General features: G+C 52.0%; 1 protein-coding gene and 2 long non-coding RNA genes across 6 annotated transcripts; 1 reads left to right on the forward strand and 2 right to left on the reverse strand.

Moving 5' to 3' along the window:
• The first annotated feature begins 8,414 nt into the window (after positions 1–8,414).
• CBLC (Cbl proto-oncogene C) lies at positions 8,415–21,085 on the forward strand. Its single transcript, XM_016135975.2, has 12 exons — positions 8,415–8,791; positions 10,695–10,841; positions 11,043–11,199; positions 11,499–11,620; positions 12,741–12,878; positions 15,365–15,452; positions 16,084–16,215; positions 17,428–17,592; positions 17,917–17,997; positions 20,599–20,705; positions 20,820–20,894; positions 21,007–21,085. Exons 1-11 carry the CDS (start codon positions 8,439–8,441, stop codon positions 20,827–20,829), a joined length of 1,500 nt encoding a protein of 499 aa, XP_015991461.2. The 5' UTR covers positions 8,415–8,438; the 3' UTR covers positions 20,830–20,894; positions 21,007–21,085.
• On the reverse strand, positions 8,562–13,635 carry LOC107505698. Of its 3 annotated transcripts, XR_004954283.1 has the most exons (5): positions 13,509–13,635; positions 12,725–12,855; positions 11,145–11,599; positions 9,160–9,297; positions 8,562–8,696 (listed from the first exon to the last, which is right to left on the reverse strand). It is a non-coding gene; the product is annotated as an uncharacterized LOC107505698 (long non-coding RNA). The 3 variants fall into 3 exon arrangements; XR_001595768.2 differs by lacking the exon at positions 8,562–8,696 and having other exon boundaries at positions 8,991–9,297; XR_001595769.2 differs by lacking the exons at positions 8,562–8,696; positions 9,160–9,297 and adding an exon at positions 9,541–9,756.
• On the reverse strand, positions 13,822–18,856 carry LOC118611375. Of its 2 annotated transcripts, none has more exons than XR_004954285.1 (4): positions 18,798–18,856; positions 16,966–17,619; positions 16,077–16,136; positions 13,822–14,944 (listed from the first exon to the last, which is right to left on the reverse strand). It is a non-coding gene; the product is annotated as an uncharacterized LOC118611375 (long non-coding RNA). The 2 variants fall into 2 exon arrangements; XR_004954284.1 differs by lacking the exon at positions 18,798–18,856 and adding an exon at positions 17,930–18,079.

The raw sequence follows: 21,085 nt of genomic DNA on the forward strand, positions 1-21,085 counted from the left end.
GTTGTCTCCGGGTCTCTCCGTGTGTGACATTTATGAGTGTTCCTAACATTGAGACCTCCAGTCATCACGTGACTGCCTTGCATGCTGTGTCACATTTTACTCAGTGGCTCCAGGTCCCCTTGACGTAAAATGTCTATGTCTTGTCTCTGTGGACATGTCTTTTGTGTATCAGTCAGGTTTGCATTCATTTTTTTGTTGCCACTGTAACAAAGCACCATGAATTCCGTGGCTTAAATCAACACAAATGTATTCTCTTACACTTCCGGAAGTCAGAAGTCCAAAATCAGTTTCACCGGGCCAAAGTCAAGGTGTCAGCAGGGCTGGTTCCTTCTGGGAGCTCGAGGGGAGAATCCGTTCCCTTGCATTTTCCGGCTTCCAGAGGCTGCCTGGAAGCCTCGTGGCCCCTGCCTGGTATCGCTCCAACCTCTTGCTTCCATCTGCACATCCCCTCCTCCGATCTCCCACCTCCCTCTTAGGAGGACTCTGTGATCACACGGGACCCACCCAGGTATTCCATCTCAAGATCCTCAACTTCATCACATCTGTAAAGTCTCTTTCGCCATATAAAGTGCCATCACAGATTCGAGAGGCTTATTCGGGCTTCAATCAGAGAATCCACATTACAAGGAGGTCGGTATAGGGATAAGAGGTTTGTTACAGGGGTTGACTTTCAGGAAGGGAAGATGGATGTGCACTGGGGAGAGCAAGGACAAGCTGGAACCCCCGAGGTAGGACTGGCACCCAGGTCAGTCCCCATTGCTCCCAGCCTTGAAAGAAGAAGCTGACGACCTTGGTCCCATTGTATTGATCTTCATGAGTAGCCATTTGTCCCTGTGTTTCTGAGTGATGGTGAGTGTTGTGATTTCAGCCTGGGGGCCTCCCTGGGCCCCATGCCTTTGTATGCCTTGGCAATTATGAGCATTTCTACTGCCACGAGTCCATCAAGTGTTGGATCTGTGGGGCTGACAGCCTTAACAGCTTCCTGCGAGGCACTGTTGGTCTCTGGGAATGGCTAAGAATGCACACACACACGTGCATGCACACTCATGTGCACCCTCTTCCAGCTTGGCTCTGACTGGGTGATGTGTATTTACCTGGCCCTCCTGACTTGGGCGGCCATGTGTCTTTATGTGTGTCTGTGACCACACGCCTGTGTTTCTGGCCCTGCCTCTGGGCTGTGGTATCCCTCGAGCTGTCTGACTTGGAAGATATATCGGTTTCCTGTGGCTGCTGCAACAAATGACCATGAACTTTGTGGCTTAAAACAGAAATCTATTCTCTCACAGTTCTGGAGGCCGGAAGTTCAAAATCAAGGTGTCGGTGGGGGAGGATGCTCCCTTCCCTCTCCCAGCTTCTGGTGGCTCCAGCCATGCCTGGGCTTGTGGCTGAAGCACTCCGATCTCTCCGTCTCTACCTCCATCTTCACATGGTTTCTCCCCTGTGTGTCCATGTCTTCTCTTCTGTCTCTTATAAGGACAACCGTCATTGGATTTAGGGCTCGAGTAATTCAGGATAATCCTATCTCAAGGTCTTTACCTTAATTACATTTGCAAAGACCCCTTTTCTAAATGAGGTCACCTTCACAGGTTCTGGGGACATATATTTTGGGGGGCATCATTCAACCCACTGCAGGGGGTGACCGTTGGGCCCTGCAAGCTGTTGTGTGTGAGAACTTCCCATGTGCTTATCTCACCACACATCCAAGGTCATGTGCAATGACCCCAAGCTCTGGGAGGGCAGTGTAGGTCCTCCTCCAGTGCCACTGCCCTGCCCACAGCAGCCAGCACACTGCCTGGCATGGAACAGACCCTTGAGAAGTGACTGAAGAATGAGAGCCTCGATCCCTCCCCGCTGTATTATGGTGTCCACGATTCTTTGTGGCTGTGTCTGGTGCCTTTTCACACTGCGTGACCGGCTTGAGAATGTGAACAGAAAAGTGAATATTAGTAGCCACTTACTGATCATGACGGTGCCCATATTCCAGATGAGGAAACCAAGGCTCAGGCAGAGGAAGCTGCCTGTCCAATCCCGTGCTGCCGCCTCTAAAAGCCATGCTCATAATCGCTGGGCCTTCTTGCCTTGCAGGAAGGCTGTGTGTGGTCGTGTCTATTATTTTCACTGTGTGCATGCCAAGGTGCAAGCATGTGCACGTGTGTGCTACCAGAAAGGGTGTAAATAACAGATAGGTGTATAATTGAGAGCACAGGCCCTGGAGTCAGTGCTGAGTTCGAATCCTGCCTTTCTGTTTCCTAGTTGTGTGACCTTGATCATATGACTTCACAGCCCTGAGCCTCAGCCTCCTCATCTGTGAAAATGAGGGTATAATAATAGCATCTACCTTACAGGGCTGTTGTGAGGATTAAACTTAAATGAATTGTGCACAGTGCTCATAACGGCACAGTGCTGAGGGTGAACTCGATACACAGGAATTGCCGTTATCATTTGGGAATTGTTTTTGAGGGCATAAAGGGAAAAAAAAGTGAGATGATGGAACCCATTCTTTGTTCTCATGGAAAAATGTGTTAACGAGGGCCTAGTCTAGATGTGTGTGTGTTAGCTAGACTTTTCATCCAGCTGTCATAATAAAAACTTAAAAACATAGTGACTTAAATGAGATAAAAGTCTATTTTCATATAGTTAACACCCAGGCCTAAAAGTCTAGTTAACACCCAGGCCTAAAATGGTAGCTTAAGAATGTCAAAGACCTAGGCTCCTTCTGCCTTGTCGCTCTGCTGCCTTCACTTCCCATTTTCCCCGTGTTGTCCAAGGTGGCTGCTGCAGCTCTCACCATCACATCCATGTTCCAACCATTGGGAAGAAGAAAAAAAGAAGTACAACTCAGAAGTCATACACATCACATTCCATTGGCTGGGATTTAGTCATGTGGTCACTTCTGTCGTGTGGGAGACTGGAAAATGTAATTTTATCTGGGCAGCACGCACCCAGCTAAAATTTCGAGGTTCTTCTACAAAAGGAAGTGGCGAGAATACTTATTGAAGGACAAGAGTATACCTGTCACATAAGGGTTCTACTACCAAATGGCCATGTGACCCTTGGGGAAAGTGACTTCACTGCCCTGAGCCTCAGTTTCCTCCTCTGAAAATGGTTTTACTATCTAACTCTTAGTGTCGATGGGTTGATGAGGACTTAAGAAGAGTGTAGGTTCCAAGTGCTTAACGCCAGACCTGGCTATTGTCAGCCTCGAGTATGCGTTGGGAGCCTCCTTGTACCTGTATGTCCAGGCTGTGGGTGATGTGCTCTGTGTGTGTGAGAAACTAGCCCTGGGTACAAGAGCTGAACCCAACACTGACCTTGGTAAGTTACTTCTCTAAAATAATCTGGCTTCTCCACACATGGAAATCCCCTCTCAGCCTCCTGACCTTGGGTCTGGGCGCACATCCTTCCACAGCCATCCCCCACGCCCTGGAGAAAGGCAGACTCCAAGGGGGGAAGGGGGCCCCAGATAGGGTCTCCAGCACCCCAGCCCTCGTGGAACTAAACACCCATCCTTTAATTAATGTCACCAAGACCGTTCTCCTCATCTGTGACAGCCCTAGCATTCTAAAGCCAGAAGTCATACTTTCAATGCTTTTCTCGGGGGCCCAGCCCCTGTTGCAAAGTTTCACTTGTTATCAGCTCCTTGGGTAAACTCAGACAGTCAGAGAATGCCTTTGCCAGGTGCATGTATAATATCTGCCAAATTGTAAATGTTGGCACTGTGCCAAAGAAATGATTTTAAGAGCATGAGAATTAAACAAGCTTCTGGCTAGGTGTTTGTAGACCGTCATGTAAGCCACACCTCCATTTTACAGAAAAAGAAACCGACACCCAGGAAGGGAAGAAACTGACCTGATACATTTATGAATCCAGGATTCCATGATTCACCTTAACTAAGTGATAGAATTCACGTCAATAATAGGACAAGCAACCTCGTGTGCCTTCTGATACGATGCACGTAGAAAGACACGACATCACTTCTATAGTATTCTGGCCACCAGAATGTAATCAACAAGGAAATATCAGACAAACCCAAATCTCAGGGGACATCTTACAAAGGAACTGGTCTGTAATGTTCAAAAATGTCAACCTCATGAAACACAAGGAAAGGCTGAGCAATTGTACCAGACTGAAGGAACCTCAAAAGCCATGAGAACTATTAAACGCATCATCTCGGATTGGATGCTGGACTGGGAAAAAATGTTTTGCTATAAAAGATAGTTTGAGGACCACTGACGATTTTAATATAGACTGCACTGTTAGATACTAGTGTCGTATCATTGTTAAATGTCTCACTTTTGGTAAGTGTACTGTGACTATGTAAGAGAATTGTCCTGCTACGTGGAAATACACACCAAAGTATTAGGTGGCTGAGGAACGTTAATGTCTGACACTTATTCTCAAATGGCTGGGGAGAGGGGCAAGAGAGAAAGAGACAATGATAAAGCAAATTGGAAACTTGTTAATAATTGGTGAATAATTGGCTAAGAGCGTACAAGAAGCGTTTGTCTTATTCTTGCAACTTTTCTGTAAGTTTAAATGATTGCAAAAAAGAAAAAAAGGATTACAAATTAATGGTTTAAAAGTCCATAGTTTTAAGGGTCTTTGTTTCTAGGAGTATCTAGTCTGTGCATGCATCTGTGGTCAGAGTTTGGCAGTTATGAGGGTGAATTTGCTGCTTCAGACACTGCCTTGGGGTGTGACCAGCGCCTTAGGGTGTGGTTAAGGTCTGGGGCGTGGTCAAAACTTTGAGGCCTCCTCAGATTGCAGAGTCTGGGGTTAGGATATAAGAAACTCGTCCCAAGGAGGAGGTAAGCCTGTACTTAGAGCGCCCTCTTGAGGCTATCCTGGAGTCTGCCCCCCCCCGCCCCGTTTTCTTTAAACAGCTGTTTGAGAGAGAATACATATATCCAGCAATTAACCAAAGTGTGTAATTAATTCAATGATTTTAGTAAATTCAAAGAAGTATTTTAAGACATATCTTCATCCTCAGCCCCCTTCAGTCTTAGGCAACCCCCAAAATACTTTCTGTCTCTCTAGATTTGCCTATTCTGGACATTTTACATAAATTGAATCATACATGCGGTCTTTTGTGACTGGCTTCTTTTTTTTAATGTCAGTTTTTTACATACTATATATACATAATTTTTTAAATATTTTATTTTTCTCTTTTCCTCCTCCTCCCTTCCCCCTCCCTCTTCCCCCTCCCTTCCATTGTCCATGTCTGTGAGTCTGTTTGTTTGTCCTGTTCATTTGCTGCTTTTAGGTGTATAGCCCACATATGTGATATTATGTGATTTTCAACCTTTTCTGTCTGGCTTATTTCGCTTAGTATGATTATTTCAAGGTCCATCCATGTTGTTGCAAATGGCAGCATTTCATCTCTTCTTATGGCTGAGTAATATTCCATTGTATATATGTACCACAGCTTCTTTAGCCAATCATCTATCATAGGTCACTTCAGCTGCTGTGACTGGCTTCTTTCACTTGGCATAATGTTTTTGAGGTTCATTCCTGTCGTAGCACGTTATCACACTTCATTCCTTTTAATGGCTGAATAATATTCCTTATATGGGTATACTACATTTAACTTATCCATTTTTCAGCTGATGGATATTTAGAGTTTTTTTCCCCACGAATCTTTGGGTGGATATATGTTTTTGATTCTCTGGGATAGATACACAGGAGCGGAAAGGCTGGGTCATATGGTCACGATGTTTAATCTTTTGAGGAACCTCCATGCTTTTTTTCCAAAGCAGCTGCCTCATTTGACACTCCCACCAGCAGTCTCTCAGGGTTCCAAATTGTCCCACAGCCTCTATTGTCTGTCTTTTTTGTTACAGCCATCGTAGCAACTGCAAAGTGGGATCCCACTGAGGTTTGCGTCTGCATTACCCCAACTGATAATGATGTCGAGTATCTTTTCTCATCATCTACTTTTTCTGTATCCCCTATCCAACCATGTGAACTCTTAGCCATTTTGACATATTTGATCCAGATTTTTTAAATTAAGCATTAATGGTTTTGTTGAAGTCCCAGTGTAACCTTCTCAGAATTCATCCTTTTCCTGCATTTAATGTTTAGCATTACCACACATATTTTCATCCTAGCATCATATAGCTATGCAGCCCCAAATAATACAGCGCACTGGTTTTGCAGGTTTGCAGACGGTATAAATGACATTGTTCTCCCAAACTTGCTTCCCCAACTCCCTCACTCTATTAGTTTCCTAGAGTTTCTTTAACAAAGAACCATAAATGGAGTGACTTAGACACCAGAAATGTATTCTCTCACAATTCTGGAGACTAAAAGTCCAAAATCAAGGAGTCAGCAGGGCTATGCTCTTTCTGAAGGCTCTAGGGGAGGGTCCTTGTTGGCCTCTTCCTGTATCTGGTGTTTGCCCGCGATTCTTGTAATTCCTTGGCTTAGAAATGCATCACTACAATATCCGCTTTCGTCATCACATGGCTTTCTCCCAGTAGGTGTACCTGTGTCTGTGTCCAAATTTCCAGTTGCACTGGATTTAGGATCCACCCTAATCCAGTATGACTTCATCTTAACTTGGTTACATCTGCAAAATCTCTATGTCTAAATAAGGTCACATTCATAGGTTCCTGAGAACATAAATGAAGGGGGTGGTGGGAGGGACTCTAGTCAACCCAGTACACTCAACATTATGTTTTTACGATTCATGCTATTGGTATGTGTGTTCGATTCATTCATTTGAATTGCTGTGTGGGAGTCCTTTGTGAGAATATACCACAATTTAGTCATCCATTCTCCTGGTGACAGACACCTACCTCGTTTCTAGTTTTCTCTATTTCCCACAAAGCTCCAATTAACATCTTGGAACATGTCTCTTGGAGTTTTTTTACTGCAATATTTTTCAACCTGCCAGACAAGATCCATTAGTGGGTTGCAAAATCAATTTAGTGGGTTGCAAACGATTTTCCCTTTAATGAAATGGAATTAAACAAAATAGAAGGTATTAGAACACAGGCACATAGTTGGGGTAAGGATTACCCTCTAAAACCGTTTGTTTCGGGTATATAATATCTCGACATGAGCAAAAGTGTTCGCAAACCACAGCTCTGAAGGATGCAGAGGGCCACGGACTCGCCCTGTCAAAGGTTTGAATGGATCCTGCCAAATCGTTCTGCAAAGTAACTTGTTCTTTTACACTTTCATCGCCTCCTCAATGGTTGGCATAATCAAAAGCTTGAATTTTTGCTAGGCCAATAGGTTTTCATCCTATTTTCTGGAGGAGGAAACCGAGGCAGACTCAGAGAGGGCAGCGGACCACACCATTCTGACTACAAAGACCCCTCTCTGCTTGGTCTGAGATGGAATCTCGAAGATTCCACAGGTTAAGGATTCTCGGGTTCTGAGAGATGGGGGTTGGGGACTGAGGAGGGGCGTGGGGTGTGATGGGAAATGGAGCTCTCATCCTAAACCCTCTCCCCTCCCTCCACATCAAAGAGGTTTTGAAAGTTCAGTGAGAAAATGTAGTTTGACATACAGGGTCCGACCGAGAGAGTTTAATAAATGTTAGCTATTACTATTATTATCTAGTTCGAAATTCACTAGGTATGTACATATTTGTGATCAGAACTTGGCCTGGTCCCCTGGGGCGTGGCCTGGACGCTCCGGAGAAATGGCCTAGGTGTCCTGGGGAGGAGGGACGGCCCTGCCCACAGCGCCCCCAGTGGCGGCCCGGCGCTCAGCAGGGACTGGGCACGTGCCACAGGTGGTGCACCTTGGGGAGAAAACCACACCCCTCCAGCCTTGTGCCCAACAGCCTAATTTCCCGCAGGCCCCTGCCATGGGGACCCAGGAATTATGTCACCGAATTCTTGCTCACTCGGACACCCTCTTCCCAACCCCTGCTCCCAGGGGGTCTGGTCACGCTGTGTCTTCCGTCTCGGGGGCAAAGGGATCGCACTATCTCCTGGACTTTTCCTCCTAGAAAGTTCAACTCTCTGACCTTTAATTCCATTCAACGACCAAAGATCAAGTGTTTCTGACAAGAGTGCTACATCCCAGCCCCATCCCCTGCGGAGTTCGGATAGGACCCAGCCCTACCCCGGCCCCCAGCAAAATTTCCGGGTCTCCCCCCACCCCTCCTCCACTTCGAGACCCAGCGCTCAGCCCCTCCCTCAGCCCCTAAAGGAGCCCAGGCATCAACCCGCAATTCCCATCCGACCGGGGACTATCCCTTATCTCCACCCACCGAAGCCATCCCATCTCGCTGTCATTTGGGGGCTCAGACTTGGCGAACCCCGTCTCTACGGAACCCTCGGCCCGGAGTCCTAGGCCCCGCCCCCTTTGGAGACAGGTACCTGCCCTTCGCTCGCGGGTTCTCCCGGTCCCGCCCCCAACCCGACCTGGGCGGGGCCGCACCTTTCGCCGCACCCGACCTTCCTAAGGCACGAGAGGCACCTATGGCTGCGGCCGCGGCCCCGCGGGGGTGGCAGTGGGGAGAGGCCCGCGCCCTCGACCGGGCGGTGAGGCTGCTGCAGCGCCTGGAGGAGCAATGCGGAGACCCCCGGCTCACCTCGAGTCCCCCCTCGCTCCGCGACCTGCTGCCCCGCACCACGCAGTTGCTGCGAGAGGTGGCCCAGGCCCGGCGTCCTGCCGGCAGAGACGGCCCGGAGGACCCTGGAGGCGCCAGGGACTTTCTCGTCGTCTACCTGGCTAACCTGGTGGCCAAGAGCAAGCAGGTGGCGGCACTGCTGCCACCGCCAGGACGAAGAAGTGCCAGTGATGAGCTCTTCCGGGAGGGCTCCACACTCAGGTGAGCAGACACGCTGCTGCCTCGAATGAGCGTGGGATCAAGAGGGAGGCCCAGGGCTTGCTCCCGGGCCCCTCCTCCGCCAGCCCCTCCTCCCCAAGACCCAGGAGTCTAGGCCCCCAGCCCCTCCTTCCCCAGACCAGGATTCCGGGTCCCCAACCCCTCCTCCCCCAGCTCCTCCTCCCTCAACCTAGGGGTCCAGGCCCCCAGCCCCTCCTTTCTCAGGACCCAGAAGTCCATATCCCAAACCATTCGCCATGAGGGAACCTGGACAACTGGGCCACCCAGTTCTTTCCTTCCTTGGGCATCTATGCCCTTGGCCCCCCATATTCCCTCTTTCTTGGCCTATCCCACAGCCTGCTTCCCATTACCATACTCTCCTGGAGGCCTTGGACATACACTGGGAGACGGTGGGGTACCCAGGGAGCTTCCTGCAGGAGGTGGGGCTGTTGACATCCCATCACTGCCCCTGCCTGGGAGATTCACAGGCCCCTTCTGGTCGTCGGCACCTAAGGGATAGCAGGCTCAGGACCTAGGGTTTGTCTGCAGGACACCTGCTCTGGTTCTGATCCCCAGGGGAGGGGCTGCTAAGTGACACAGGCAGGTGAAGTTTGAGGTCTAGAGCCTTGAACAAGGTCTGGACCACTGGGTCTCAACCCAGTCACCCCACACACCCCTTCTTTATAGAAAACATTTTGTAGTGTCTCTTTAAATTCATCTTAAAATGGAATACCTAAAGTAAATAACTTACTTATATATTTTTAATCACTATAATGCCCAAACTGTATTATAAGGGAGTGATGAAGTAATGTTCTTCATAATGACATCATCTGTGTGTTGAAGGGCAACACCATGGCACAATCACAATTATTTGGCAAGACAGAATTGATGAGCCAGACACTTGCACGTGTAGGAAGTCGCTACGGTGCTAAATCAGTCTTCCCTTGACATAGAGGAGAGTTGTGTTTCTGTAAAATTCAGTATAAATTTTAAATGTGCAAAAAATGCTTACGGAAAACAGAATTGGGTTCTAGGCTCAGGTCATTATAAGTGGATTTTGCGCTTTCATGACTGTCCGGTGGGATGGTGGAAAGTTGCGTGGATGTGGGCAAATCTTGCTGGAGGAGACTGTCCCCAATGTTCTTGCCTCCCCCAATCGCTATGACAAGTAAATGTCTAGACGCTCCTCAGAAGGGCGGTGGAACTCCTCAGAGAACCGCTGTTCTAGCTAGATTCAGTGGGTTCTAGAAGCTAGGACACTCAGGGGCTCTGTGAGGGTCTGAGTAGGTGTTCTAGAGCCGCTGCCTCACAGCTGTTCGAAGGAGATTCTACACCAGCACCTTCCACTCGAGCCTAAAGCGAGCCATTATGTAGTGTTTCATTTTCTAGTAGACGTATTACAAAAAGTTTTTAAACAGGAGAAGTGAGTTTTGATAACATTTTCTTTAACTCATCATTATAGCCAAAATATTATCATCTCAATTTGTAACTGATATAAAGCAATGATTAATGAGATTGTTCAGTTTTGTTTGTTTGTTTTTTTCACTAAGTTTCTGAAATCTCATATTTCCCGTTTAGAGCAGATCTCAGTTTGGACCAGCCACAGGTGGATAATGGCTCTGGGAAGGGGGTTACTTAGAAGCTGTCAGGGGTGGCCCTATAGAAGGTATCAGGAACATATACACCTGGTCCAAGGTGTCCCAGGGTCCAGCCACATCCTCAGAAGCTGTCAGGGGTGGCCCTATAGAAGGTATCAGGAACATATACACCTGGTCCAAGGTGTCCCAGGGTCCAGCCACATCCTCAGAAGCTGTCAGGGGTGGCCCTATAGAAGGTATCAGGAACATATACACCTGGTCCAAGGTGTCCCAGGGTCCAGCCACATCCTCAGAGCCCATCCCTACAGGCGACAGCTGGCCAAGCTGGCCCTAATCTTCAGCCACATGCTCACGGAGCTGAGCGCACTCTTTCCTGGGGGAAAGTACTGTGGACACACGTACCAGCTGACCAAAGCCCCAGCCCACGCCTTCTGGAGGAAGCACTGCGGAGCTCGGTAAGTGAGCAGCTGTCTCCGAGGCCCATCAGCTGCTGGTGCCTCATCTGCCCTTGCCCAGGGACCCAGACCCTCCCCACCCCCAGACCCAAGAGTCCGGGCCCCTAGCCCTTCCTCCCCAGACCTAGCTGCCTCCTTCCTAGAGTTCCTCCTATCCTGGACTCCCAGAGGCCTCACCTGTACCATCCCCCTTCCGACCAGGTGTGTGCTGCCCTGGGCTGAGTTTGAGCCTCTCCTGTGTACCTGCCACCCTGTGGAGCCAGGCTCCATAGCCCTGGCCTTGCGCTCCACCATCGACCTCACCTGCAGTGGCCACGTGTCCATCTTTGAGTTTGACATCTTCACCAGGCTTTTCCAGGTCAGGGAAGGCCAAGGCAGGGTCCCAGCTCGAGTCCTGAGGGAGGAAGGGGTTGGGCCCTGACTCCTGGGTCAGAGGGAGGAGGGGCTGGGGGCTTGGAATCCGGGTTGGAGGGAGGAGGGCTAAGGGCCTGGACTCCTGGGTCTGGGGGAGGAGGGGCTGCAGGCCTCTGTGGAAGAGAGACCCCTGAGGCCCACACCAGGTGTGAGCGAGGTGGCCAGGTTCTTGGACCCTGGGAAGCAGTGGGAAAGTGGCTGCTTCCTCAGCCCCTCCGTGACCCAAGCATCACCCCACTCCAGCCATGGCCAACACTCCTCGAGAACTGGAAGCTCCTGGCGGTCAACCACCCGGGCTACATGGCCTTCCTCACGTACGACGAGGTCCGAGCACGTCTCCAGGCCTGCAGGGAAAAGCCAGGCAGGTGAGCAACAGGCCTCGGGAGGCAGTGGCCAGGGGTCAAGGCTCTGGGTCCAGGCTGGGGGGTGGCAGAAAGCAGACATCCTTCCAAGAGAAAAAGGACTGCAGGGCTGAGATACCTGGGCCCTCGGGGAGTAAAGGACTCAGAGGTAGGACGCTGAATGCCCCCTGGCACCCTTCCTCTCCTCCTGGGACTTCCTGGACCTTCCCACAATCCCACAGCAAAAGGCTGTGGCAGGGGGCCTCAAGACTCTGCCCCAGGATAAGGCCCGTTTCTGATAGGTTGGAGCCCATGCTGTACCATCTACAAAATATTTCCAATATGACCCCCCACCACTACCTGTTGGGTCGGGTGCTGGGAACCTGAATCCTGAAATTATTTCAAGCCAGGAGCTTTGACCTGTTGTGTCCCCCAGACAGTTCAGTATTGAGGGGCTGAACTCCCTGAAACACCAAGAGGTTAAGGAAATGGGAGGTCAGATTGGTGAGTCTTTGCAGGGCTGGGGTGTGGGACCCCCAAGATGGCGATTATATTAGCATTTTTCCACTTACGCTGTATACTGGCTTCATGGGAAAGAAAAAGGGATGAATTATAGGAATAGTTGAAAAGACCAGGTGCGGGTTTCGGGCACAGCTGGATCCAGGTGCTTGCGTGCTATAGGCAGGAATCATTCCTGTTTATCCATCTCTGCTCTCCTCCACTAGCTTTGTTTGCATCCACGGTCTCTCGTCAAAGTGGCAAATGGTTTCTAGAAGCCCCTACCGTATACCCTGCCAGCTTAGCTGCCTCGGTATTAAGGGGGAACCTTTCTGGGAACTACAGCAGAAGTCCCCTGGCAGATTCGTATCGCTGTGGTCAGGGGCCCTGTAATGCACTGACTGGCCAAGCCAGAGTCAGCCTAAACCCCAGTAGAAGAGGAGCGGGGGCCCAGCAGGTAAAAACAATACATAATTGTAAGGCAGACAAGGCCCTAACACCTTATTGCCTAAGAAGTGGGAAGCTGGTTTATAAGGGGGCGAGGACTTTGACACCTGGATCCCCAACAGTGTGAGGGGCTGCGAGGTCCCAGAAGGGACAGTGGTGACCACTCCCTCCCCACCATCCTACCTGCTTCTTCCTCCAGCTACATCTTCCGGCCCAGCTGTACTCGCCTGGGGCAGTGGGCCATCGGGTACGTGAACTCAGACGGCAGCATCCTGCAGACCATCCCTCTCAACAAACCCCTGCTCACGGCGCTCCTGGAAGGACAGAAGGAAGGCCTGTGAGTCCCCGTCCTGGCAGAGGGAGGGTGGCGGCAGAATGCACCTCACAGGGCTGTGCTGTAGGGCTGTGCTGTGCGAGTGGAGCGCTGCCCCAAATCACCGCGGCCGAGGGCACAGTTCACACGGCACAGACACCATACGCTTGCAATGCCGCAGTGCTCCAGCAGGCGGCAGCCCAGGGCCTTGAGCGCGGCTCACCTTGTCTGGTTCCAACAAAGCTACGCTATGGCCTACCCGCAGCTCAAGGAAGGGCGTGTGTGAGGAGTTGGGCACAGCCCCAGCGGCTCCATTCCTTGGAATTGCTGCACTCAGAGCTTTTGCTTCTAGATGTCCAGGACCTGTTCTAGAATTCAGACTGTTAGGGAACTGGGCAAACAGCTAGACCAGTGGTTTTCCGTCTGTAACCGTGGCTGTCCCAGGGCCTCGCAGAGCCGCCCTGAATGGGCGGGTGTCAAGGCAGGTGGGGTTCCCAAGTTCCATCCTGGACCTTTAACCAGAGCCTTCTTAGAAGTCATATCAATATGATACAATAGGAGATAGATCGTCAGATAGGCAGTCAGTCAGTTCTCGTTATCTGTGGCAGTTCTATTCTATAAAATTACGCAAACACTGAATGAGCAAATACGTACCCATTGCTCCGAGGGGAAACACAGGTTTAGGTTCCTGCAAGATTGGTCACTTCTTTGTCAACCAGCCACCGCGTAATAACCTTTATGTGTGTTTCCGTTTAAAGACACCTCATGCAGAAGCTAAGCAGGGTAAGGCCTGGTTAGTACTTGGATGGGAGACCACCTAGGAAGACCAGGTGCTGTAGGCACAAAAAATAAAAAATAAGGGATCGTAAGCTGACAAGGTCCTTGCAATCTGTGAGGTCAACCAAGCGTTGCTTTGCCTTAAATAAATTAAATAAATAAATTTAAATAAATAAATAAAGAGACCTCACGTAATATCTATCATTATATCATTAACTTTGAACGCACGGCCAACAGCACATAACTCGTGCCTGAGCAAAACTTCTGTAACTCACGTATTTTCTCCGTAAGGCACACCGCAGCCTTCCTGTGGCTAGGAAGCATTTTAAATAGCGAAATCACCTAGAGAAAGCACAAAACTGCAAGAAACGTGACACTAAATAGACTATGAAAAGGACACTGGTTTACAGCACAAGAGGTGGAACAAGGTGGCCAGTGTCGCCTTGGTCAGCCTCACCTGGAGAGATGCCTCTAGGGTGACTCGAATTTGTTACCACTGTGCGCCTGTCCACCAATGACCACAAAAGTGCCACGGCTATTGATTTTGGGGTTACGAGTAAATATTAGTGCGTGGGTAAATTTGCATATGCGCACATATATTATTATCTCCCTATTTGACCACTGCGGAAACTGAGGCACAGAAACACTTGCCCAGGTCACACAGCTGCTGAGCTAACGAGCTGGGGTTTGAAGCCAGGCAGCCAGGCTCAGAATACGGGCCCTTACCCGCTCTGCTGTCCTGAGTTCCAGATCATAGCTCGTCGGAGAGGATTCGAGAGTAAGTGTGAACACCGTCAATCCGATTTAACCCTCGTGCTCTACACACGCACGTGCACACACACGCCACCGCCACCATTTCATAGAAGAGAAAATCAAAGCCCTGAGAGGAAGGGACACCTAGCTCTCCCCAGCCCCCTGTGGGGCAGGCGGCTTTCCGTCTGAGGCGGAGCATGGCCACACCCTCTCAGCAGCCTCTGGCCGTGGGGGAGGGCCGCTGCGCATTTCACGAGCTCTGTGTTGGGTAGTTAATCCCCACTGCCCATCTCTGGTGTGATTTTACAGAAGGGAAAATTGAGGCCAGCCCAGATCACACAGTGTGTTTGTGGGACAACCGCACGGGGGTCCAGGCCAGGCAGAGCCACCCCCCTAAGGGACTTGGGACCTCGCTGTTGGTCTGAAGGTGCAGTTCTGACCTGGATGGGAGACCCAGGGGGTGCAGAGCCTTCTCAGCTGCCCTGGAGCCCGGTGCTCAGTCCTGCCCACAGCCCGTGGCCTTGGGAGGTCGCCTCCCCCACCATGGGCCTTGTCACCAGCTGTGAAATGAGAAGTCATGTAGGTGGTCCGGGAGGGCTCTAAGGTTTGATCATTCCAGCAGTCCGTGACTCTGAGATGCTGTTGTGCGCGGTCCTCAAAACTCTAGGACAGGGGACACTCTGGGAGGGCAAGGCCTGGATTTTGATCAGTGTCCTTGTCCCCATTCATCTGATCTGTGTTTCCAGAGTTTGAGTCACTTAGTTTACTTGTGCCCGCCTCTGGGTGCCTGAGGGGATACTGCTTGCCCTGGGGAGTGCCAATTTGAGGAGAGAGAAGGAAAAATATCCCAGGCCGGCAAGGGATTTAGGGCAAATGCTCCTTCAGGAGCTTTGGGCCCTGCGGTGGGACTAGGGAGGTCCTTGTTACTATTGGGGGGCAGGCTCGGCAAGTCCTCGGTACTCTTCTCTGTCCTCCCTCAGGTACCTCTACCCAGATGGAAAGAACCACAACCCAGACCTGACTGAACTCTGCCAGGTGGAACCCCATCGGCGCATCCAAGTGTCAGAGGTGAGCCCAGGCCCGTGTCCCCCTCTGTGTACCCCGCATCCCTGCTGACTGCCCCACCCACCCCTCCACACTTGGCTCAGGAATTCTCTCCCGTGGAGTCAGGCCCTGGTGCTGGCGCGGTGGCTGTGGGACCTGGGGTAAATTACTTGGCCTCTCTGAGCCCCTCTTCCTCCTCTAGAAAATACAACTTCTCCTGCCTCATACCCAGGGGTTTTTGTGGAGATTAAAGCAGGAAATGACACTCCTGAGACCACGCACTTGTGCATTCCCCAGTGACAGCCCCTGAGCCTTAGTCTTCACAGTCGCCCCATGGGTGGAAAAATAACAACAAATATAATTTTTTTTTCAGTTTATCCCATGCAATATTTGGGACATATTTGTACCTAAAAATTTATTCTTTTGTGTGTCTGAAAATCAAATATAATAGTGCATCTTGTATTTTCAGCTGCTCAACTCGGCCCCCCTGAGTGCACACCACCCCAGAGAACAAATCTCATACATGTAGGAGGCAGCTAGACACGTGGCCTTGGCCTTGAGCGAGGGCTTGGGGCTGGCTTCCTGGGGCCTGACTTGTATCCCCGTGGCTGACATCGCCGCCCCTTCCCGTCCTCCCCACCGTCTCACCTGCCAGGAGCAGCTGCAGCTGTACTGGGCCATGGACTCCACGTTCGAGCTCTGTAAGATCTGTGCCGAGAGTGACAAGGACGTGAAGATCGAGCCATGCGGGCACCTGCTCTGTAGCCGCTGCCTGGCCACGTGGCTGGTGAGACCCAGACCCGCCTTCCTGCCCAGCCTCCCCCGCTCTCTCTGTGGTAAAATTCCCTAAAGGATCTCCCAAATGCTTCAGTCAGATGGGGAAACCGAGGCTCAGGGAGAGTGGAGACTTGCTCAGGGTCACTCAGGAGTGAGGACCAGGACCCCACCTGCCTGTGTCCCCATCTCGCGGTGCACCTGTCACCTCCGCTTCTCCTTGAGCTACATTGTTCATGGGTAGGGTGGGTAGGGCTCCTTCTGTCCCTCACTGGGCCATTTGGGGCTGGTGGCTTCCTCTCCCTGAGCTTCAGCCTCGGTCTGTGGAGAATGGAACTGATAGGAACCTCCCAAGGGCCAGAGTGAGGATCCAAGCCCCCCCGCCCTCTGAAAAGACCCCTGGGGAAAGGGAACCGCAGCCGCTCTGGAGCCTTGCCTAGCATTAAGCTTTTGGATTGTGTGAGTGCGTGACATTAAGCTTTTGATTGCCAACTCATCCATTTCAGCGTGTGACGCAGCTGCTAGATAAAGGAACCAGGCAGTCCCACCACCACGAGGTTCCCCTTTAGAAAGCCCTGGGTAACCTAGGTAACGGACAGCTTAAGCAACTCTGCTTCTCCCATCCCGTGCCTTAATTCCCTCCCTGTGCTTTAAATTCACCAATAAAGAGCCCCTAAGCGCCCCGCTGGGCCCCTGATAAAGGCAAAGCCCAGGGTCCATGCATCCCCCCTTGCTCTCCCTGAGACCTCGCTGGGTGGCCCACCCGTTGTGTGGCCCTCAGGGCGTGCCGTTGACCCTCCAGGAACTGTCAGTAATAAATCTTGTTCTTCAGAGTTCCCTGATGGTTTTTGCTGAGGCACATCCCGTAGTCATAACCCACGAAGGCCAGTGCGGCTACAACGCTGGCCCCAGTGGTGGTGGTGGAAAGGTTGGGGGCCCAGGCGCGTGCCTCAGGCATTCCTAGCCAGCGGCTAAGACCCACACGACACCCCGGCTCCCCTGGGCTCCCCATTGATGCACCCTCCCGGTCTCGGGCTCCGGGCCAGTCCCCCTTCCCATCCTGCATCTCTCTCCCCATCTCCTTCTCTTCACGACTCTCTCTCTCTCCGTCGTCCTACCTCTGACTGTCCTCCCTGCATCACTCTGTTGGAGGTGAAAGCGCCTGTGGTCCCAGGGGATGTGGAGGAAACCAGGAGACCCTGACCCTTCTCCTCCCCGCCCACAGCAGTCAGAGAGCCAGACCTGCCCCTTCTGCCGCACCGAGATCAAGGGCCGAGAGGTCGTGAGTATCCACCAGTTCCAAGAGAGGCCAGCAGAAGAAGCCAGGGCCGCTGCTGAGGCCCTGGCATACAGCAGTGACCAGGAAGTTGGAGAGGAGGAGCTGGGGCAGGTAAGCAGGGCCAAGCAGGAGCTGGAACTAAAATTCCCAGGTCTGAGAGAGGAGGGTCTGGGGGCCTGGACTCCTAGGTCTGGGGGAGGAGGGGGGTCGTGGCAGGATTCTAGGGTCCTAGAGGCCAGGTCTTTTGCTTCCCCGAGGGTCTGGTTCTGTGGCCGTCTTCACTTGAGACCCTCCTGGGGGTTAGGATTCTGTCTCATTCTCTATTAAACCTCCAGCGTCTAGAATAGTGCTTGGGTGCCCGCATGCCAGGCAGGAAGATGTAGGTGAGCAGAAAATGAAAGCTCCCAAACCCTCCCCACCCTCTGTCTTCCCCAGGTGACGCCCTCACCTCCGCCACTGCCCCCCCGGCTGGATCTGTTCCCTGACAGCCCCAGAAGTAAAGGCCAGCTGAAGGTGGTGAGTCAGGCGCTGGTCCGAGGTGGGCAGCCTGGGTCTCGTCCCACCGCTGGGCCCCGGTCTGGCTCGGTCCTCATTCTCTGCACCTAGTTACAAGGTGCCGTGTGGTCTGACATCCGCCCCTCTATGGCCTCTTCCCTTGTTTTCTCCCTTGCTCAGTCCTCCTCACTGGCGACTGGCTCCTGCCCCAGAGCCATTCCCTCCGCCTGGGTCTATTTCCTGCAGGATAGCATTCTCATCCCTCCCTCAAGGAGGTCTCCTCTGACCATCCTATTGAAAAGCGCCCCATCCTTCCAAGCCCCCAGCTGCTGCATTTTCTTAGTCCTTGTCATCACCCGACAAAAAGGACAGTTTCTGTTGTTTTCCGTCAGCGACAGCAGGGTGCCACCCTCCTGAAGGAAAGGACTTTACCTTATTCTGTTACAGCTCCACAGTCTTGGGCAGTGCCTGGCACCTAGTAGGTGCTCACTAAATAGGCATTGCATGAATAAGTCAGACTGAGTCTCCCCAACAGCCCATGAAATCAAAACTGTCCAGAGAGGCGACTGCGCCCGCCCAAACCCACACAGCCTGAGAGAGAAGCCAGCGTTGGGGGACCTTAAAAACCCCCAAAATCATCTGCTATTTTTTTTAATGCTCTATGATCAAATAGGTTTAATAGCTAGGAGTTGCAGAATATGTTCTTATCATCTTATTTTCTTAGCTAGCCCAGCCTTGCTTGCTTCTCCAACCCTGCACCTCCCGCCCCAGGATTTTCTGTCAGCATCTCAGACTGAGAACACACAAGATCAAATCAATACCTCTGTCTTCAAACAGCTCAGGAAGTCTGGGAACTTTTCGACCACAGCAAACAAGAGAGCCAGCAGGAAAGGGTTGGGGGCGGGGTGGAGGGGAGGCGACACCAGCCAGAGAAGCTAAAAACAGATTCCAGCCTGCAGCCAAAAGCAAATGGAAACATTAGGAGGCACTCAGCCGGTTCCCTGAGGACAGCAAGGGGACTCAGCCTGAACTGCAGGCTGAGGGGCGCTTCTGGCCACGGGTCGCCCCTTCTCCCCAAACCCTGCCTGTTTCAGAGTCCAGGCAACTCCCACTTCTCCATCCTTCAAAACGCTGCAGGAGAGACAGCCCTGGGGGGACCACTTCCCCGCAAAGTGACTGTCAGGGTGAGAATGGTTACTGTGCGTGTCACTCTTCCAGGACGATGCCTGGCACTGCTTTTTTAAAACAAATTTATTAAAGTTTAGTTGACGTTTAATGTTAGTTTCAGGACTACCACATAGTGATTCCACATTTACATCCCTTATGACGTGATCACGATAAGTCTAGTAACCATCCGTCACCATGTTAGTGCGATGCGAATGCACTGTCATTGAGTATATTCTGTGACCTGTACCTGGCACTGCTTTTTAATGTATTTGTTTGATTGTCATGACAACCCAACGTGACAGGTACCTTTAGGATAACAATACAGGGAGGGATGCTGAGGCCCAGATCTGGAGGAGGTGATGGTCAGGACCGGAAGCCAGGCCCCTGGCTCCAGACTCCAGAGCCCGTCCTCCACTCCTTCCGAGGGCCTTGAGTCCCTTGTCTGTAAGGTGGGCTTGGTGCCGGCCCGTGCCGCATGGGGCTGCTGTGTGCGCTGGGCGAATGAGGCTGTGTCAGTGGTCACGATTCGCATATGCTGCTCCCGCACACTGCTGTTCTTCCTCTGAGAACCCCACCTCTGGGGGTGACGCCGTTCAGCAGCTCCCTGGCGCCTGGCTGACCACTCGGGACCTCTCCCATCCTCAGCGTCTCCTCGTGGAAAATGGGGACAAGCCTGGCATGGGCCTTATGGGGTCTGATGGAGTCAGCAAGGTTGGGCGTCTGTTACCGAGTCAGACCCTCTCCCACCCCCAGCTCCTTTCCAGCAGCGACGGACTCCTCGCTGTCCCCCCAACAGGACAGCAAGCCCACCGCCCGGCACAGGGCCTCGCCCCACGTCCTTCTTGCACTCAGGCTTCTGCTCAGTTGTCTCTTCCTCCAAGGAGGTCTTCCCCAGCTAGTCTCTTGTCCGGGAACCCGACACTCCCAACTCCCCACCCCCGCCCCCACGAGCACACCCTCAGTGCCTGTTTCAGTTCTCTGACGGACACCTGATTCTGTCTCGGACCTTTCCTTGCTCGCATACTGATCATTTGTGGTCATCCTCGTACAGGAGGTCATCAGCTCCGTGAGGAGGGGCGGTTTTGTCTGTCTGGTTCGTAGCTGTCATTTCAGAGCCTAGAACAGTACCTGACGCAATGTAGATGCTCAGCAAATGTCTGTGAAAATGAACAAATGAATGAGTGGGTGGAGGGATGGACGGCCGGCTGGCTGGATGGATGGATGGAAGGTTGGGTGGACGGATGAGTGAATGGATGGGTAGATGGATGGATTGACAATTAAAACTTCTTCCTATTCGAGCCAGAGGTATTAGGGGGAAAAGAGCATGAGCTGGGAACAAGACCCTCTCCCACCGCCCCCTCCAACCCGCCACCGCCATGTCACCCCTGCCTGGGCTGTGAAATGAAGCACAGCTTCACCTAGCCATAAACGTCTTTGCTCTCTCCTTCCCGCCAGGCCTTCCCCAGACTGCGGGCCCCTCTTACTTTGCCAAGAATTAGGACTGTGGCCTCGGCCCCATGGGAAATCACCTCCAGGCCCCAGGCCAGGGAGGGAGCCACAGGGTAAGTGGAGAGGTCAGATGGGTGCCCCTGGGTTGAAGGGAAGAGGGCATGGGGGCAGAAGGCATACGCCGGTCCTAAGAAGCCAACGGCCCCTTCAAACTCATCCCATTGCAGAAACTCCTAAAGGGAAAGTCACCCCTCCAGCTGCCCCCGTGGGGCCGAGGACCGCTGCCCAGGTCTGGAGGCCAGGTGAGTCCCCTGCCTGCCCCGTTCCCTCCCTTCCTCCTGCACCTCGCCCCTCACCCCCCACCCCCGCCATCCAGATGTGATATTCTCTAAACCACCTCTTTCCACCTCACAGGGCACCAAGATGTGCTGCTAAAGGGAGCCCCAGGGGCTGGAAGGGGGTCGTGAAGTGAAAATAAACTGCCAAGCCTTTG

The sequence above is a fragment of the Rousettus aegyptiacus genome, unplaced genomic scaffold, assembly GCF_014176215.1.
Source record: "Rousettus aegyptiacus isolate mRouAeg1 unplaced genomic scaffold, mRouAeg1.p scaffold_m13_p_14, whole genome shotgun sequence".
Lineage (NCBI taxonomy): Eukaryota > Metazoa > Chordata > Mammalia > Chiroptera > Pteropodidae > Rousettus > Rousettus aegyptiacus.

Bases quoted from the DNA above. Each gene is read 5' to 3' on its own strand.
- CBLC (XM_016135975.2), top strand. From the start codon at position 8,439: ATGGCTGCGGCCGCGGCCCCGCGGGGGTGGCAGTGGGGAGAGGCCCGC. The intron at 8,792-10,694 runs GTGAGCAGACAC...CCATCCCTACAG, and splicing joins CGGGAGGGCTCCACACTCAG to GCGACAGCTGGCCAAGCTGG. The intron at 16,216-17,427 runs GTGAGACCCAGA...CCCCGCCCACAG, and splicing joins GCTGCCTGGCCACGTGGCTG to CAGTCAGAGAGCCAGACCTG.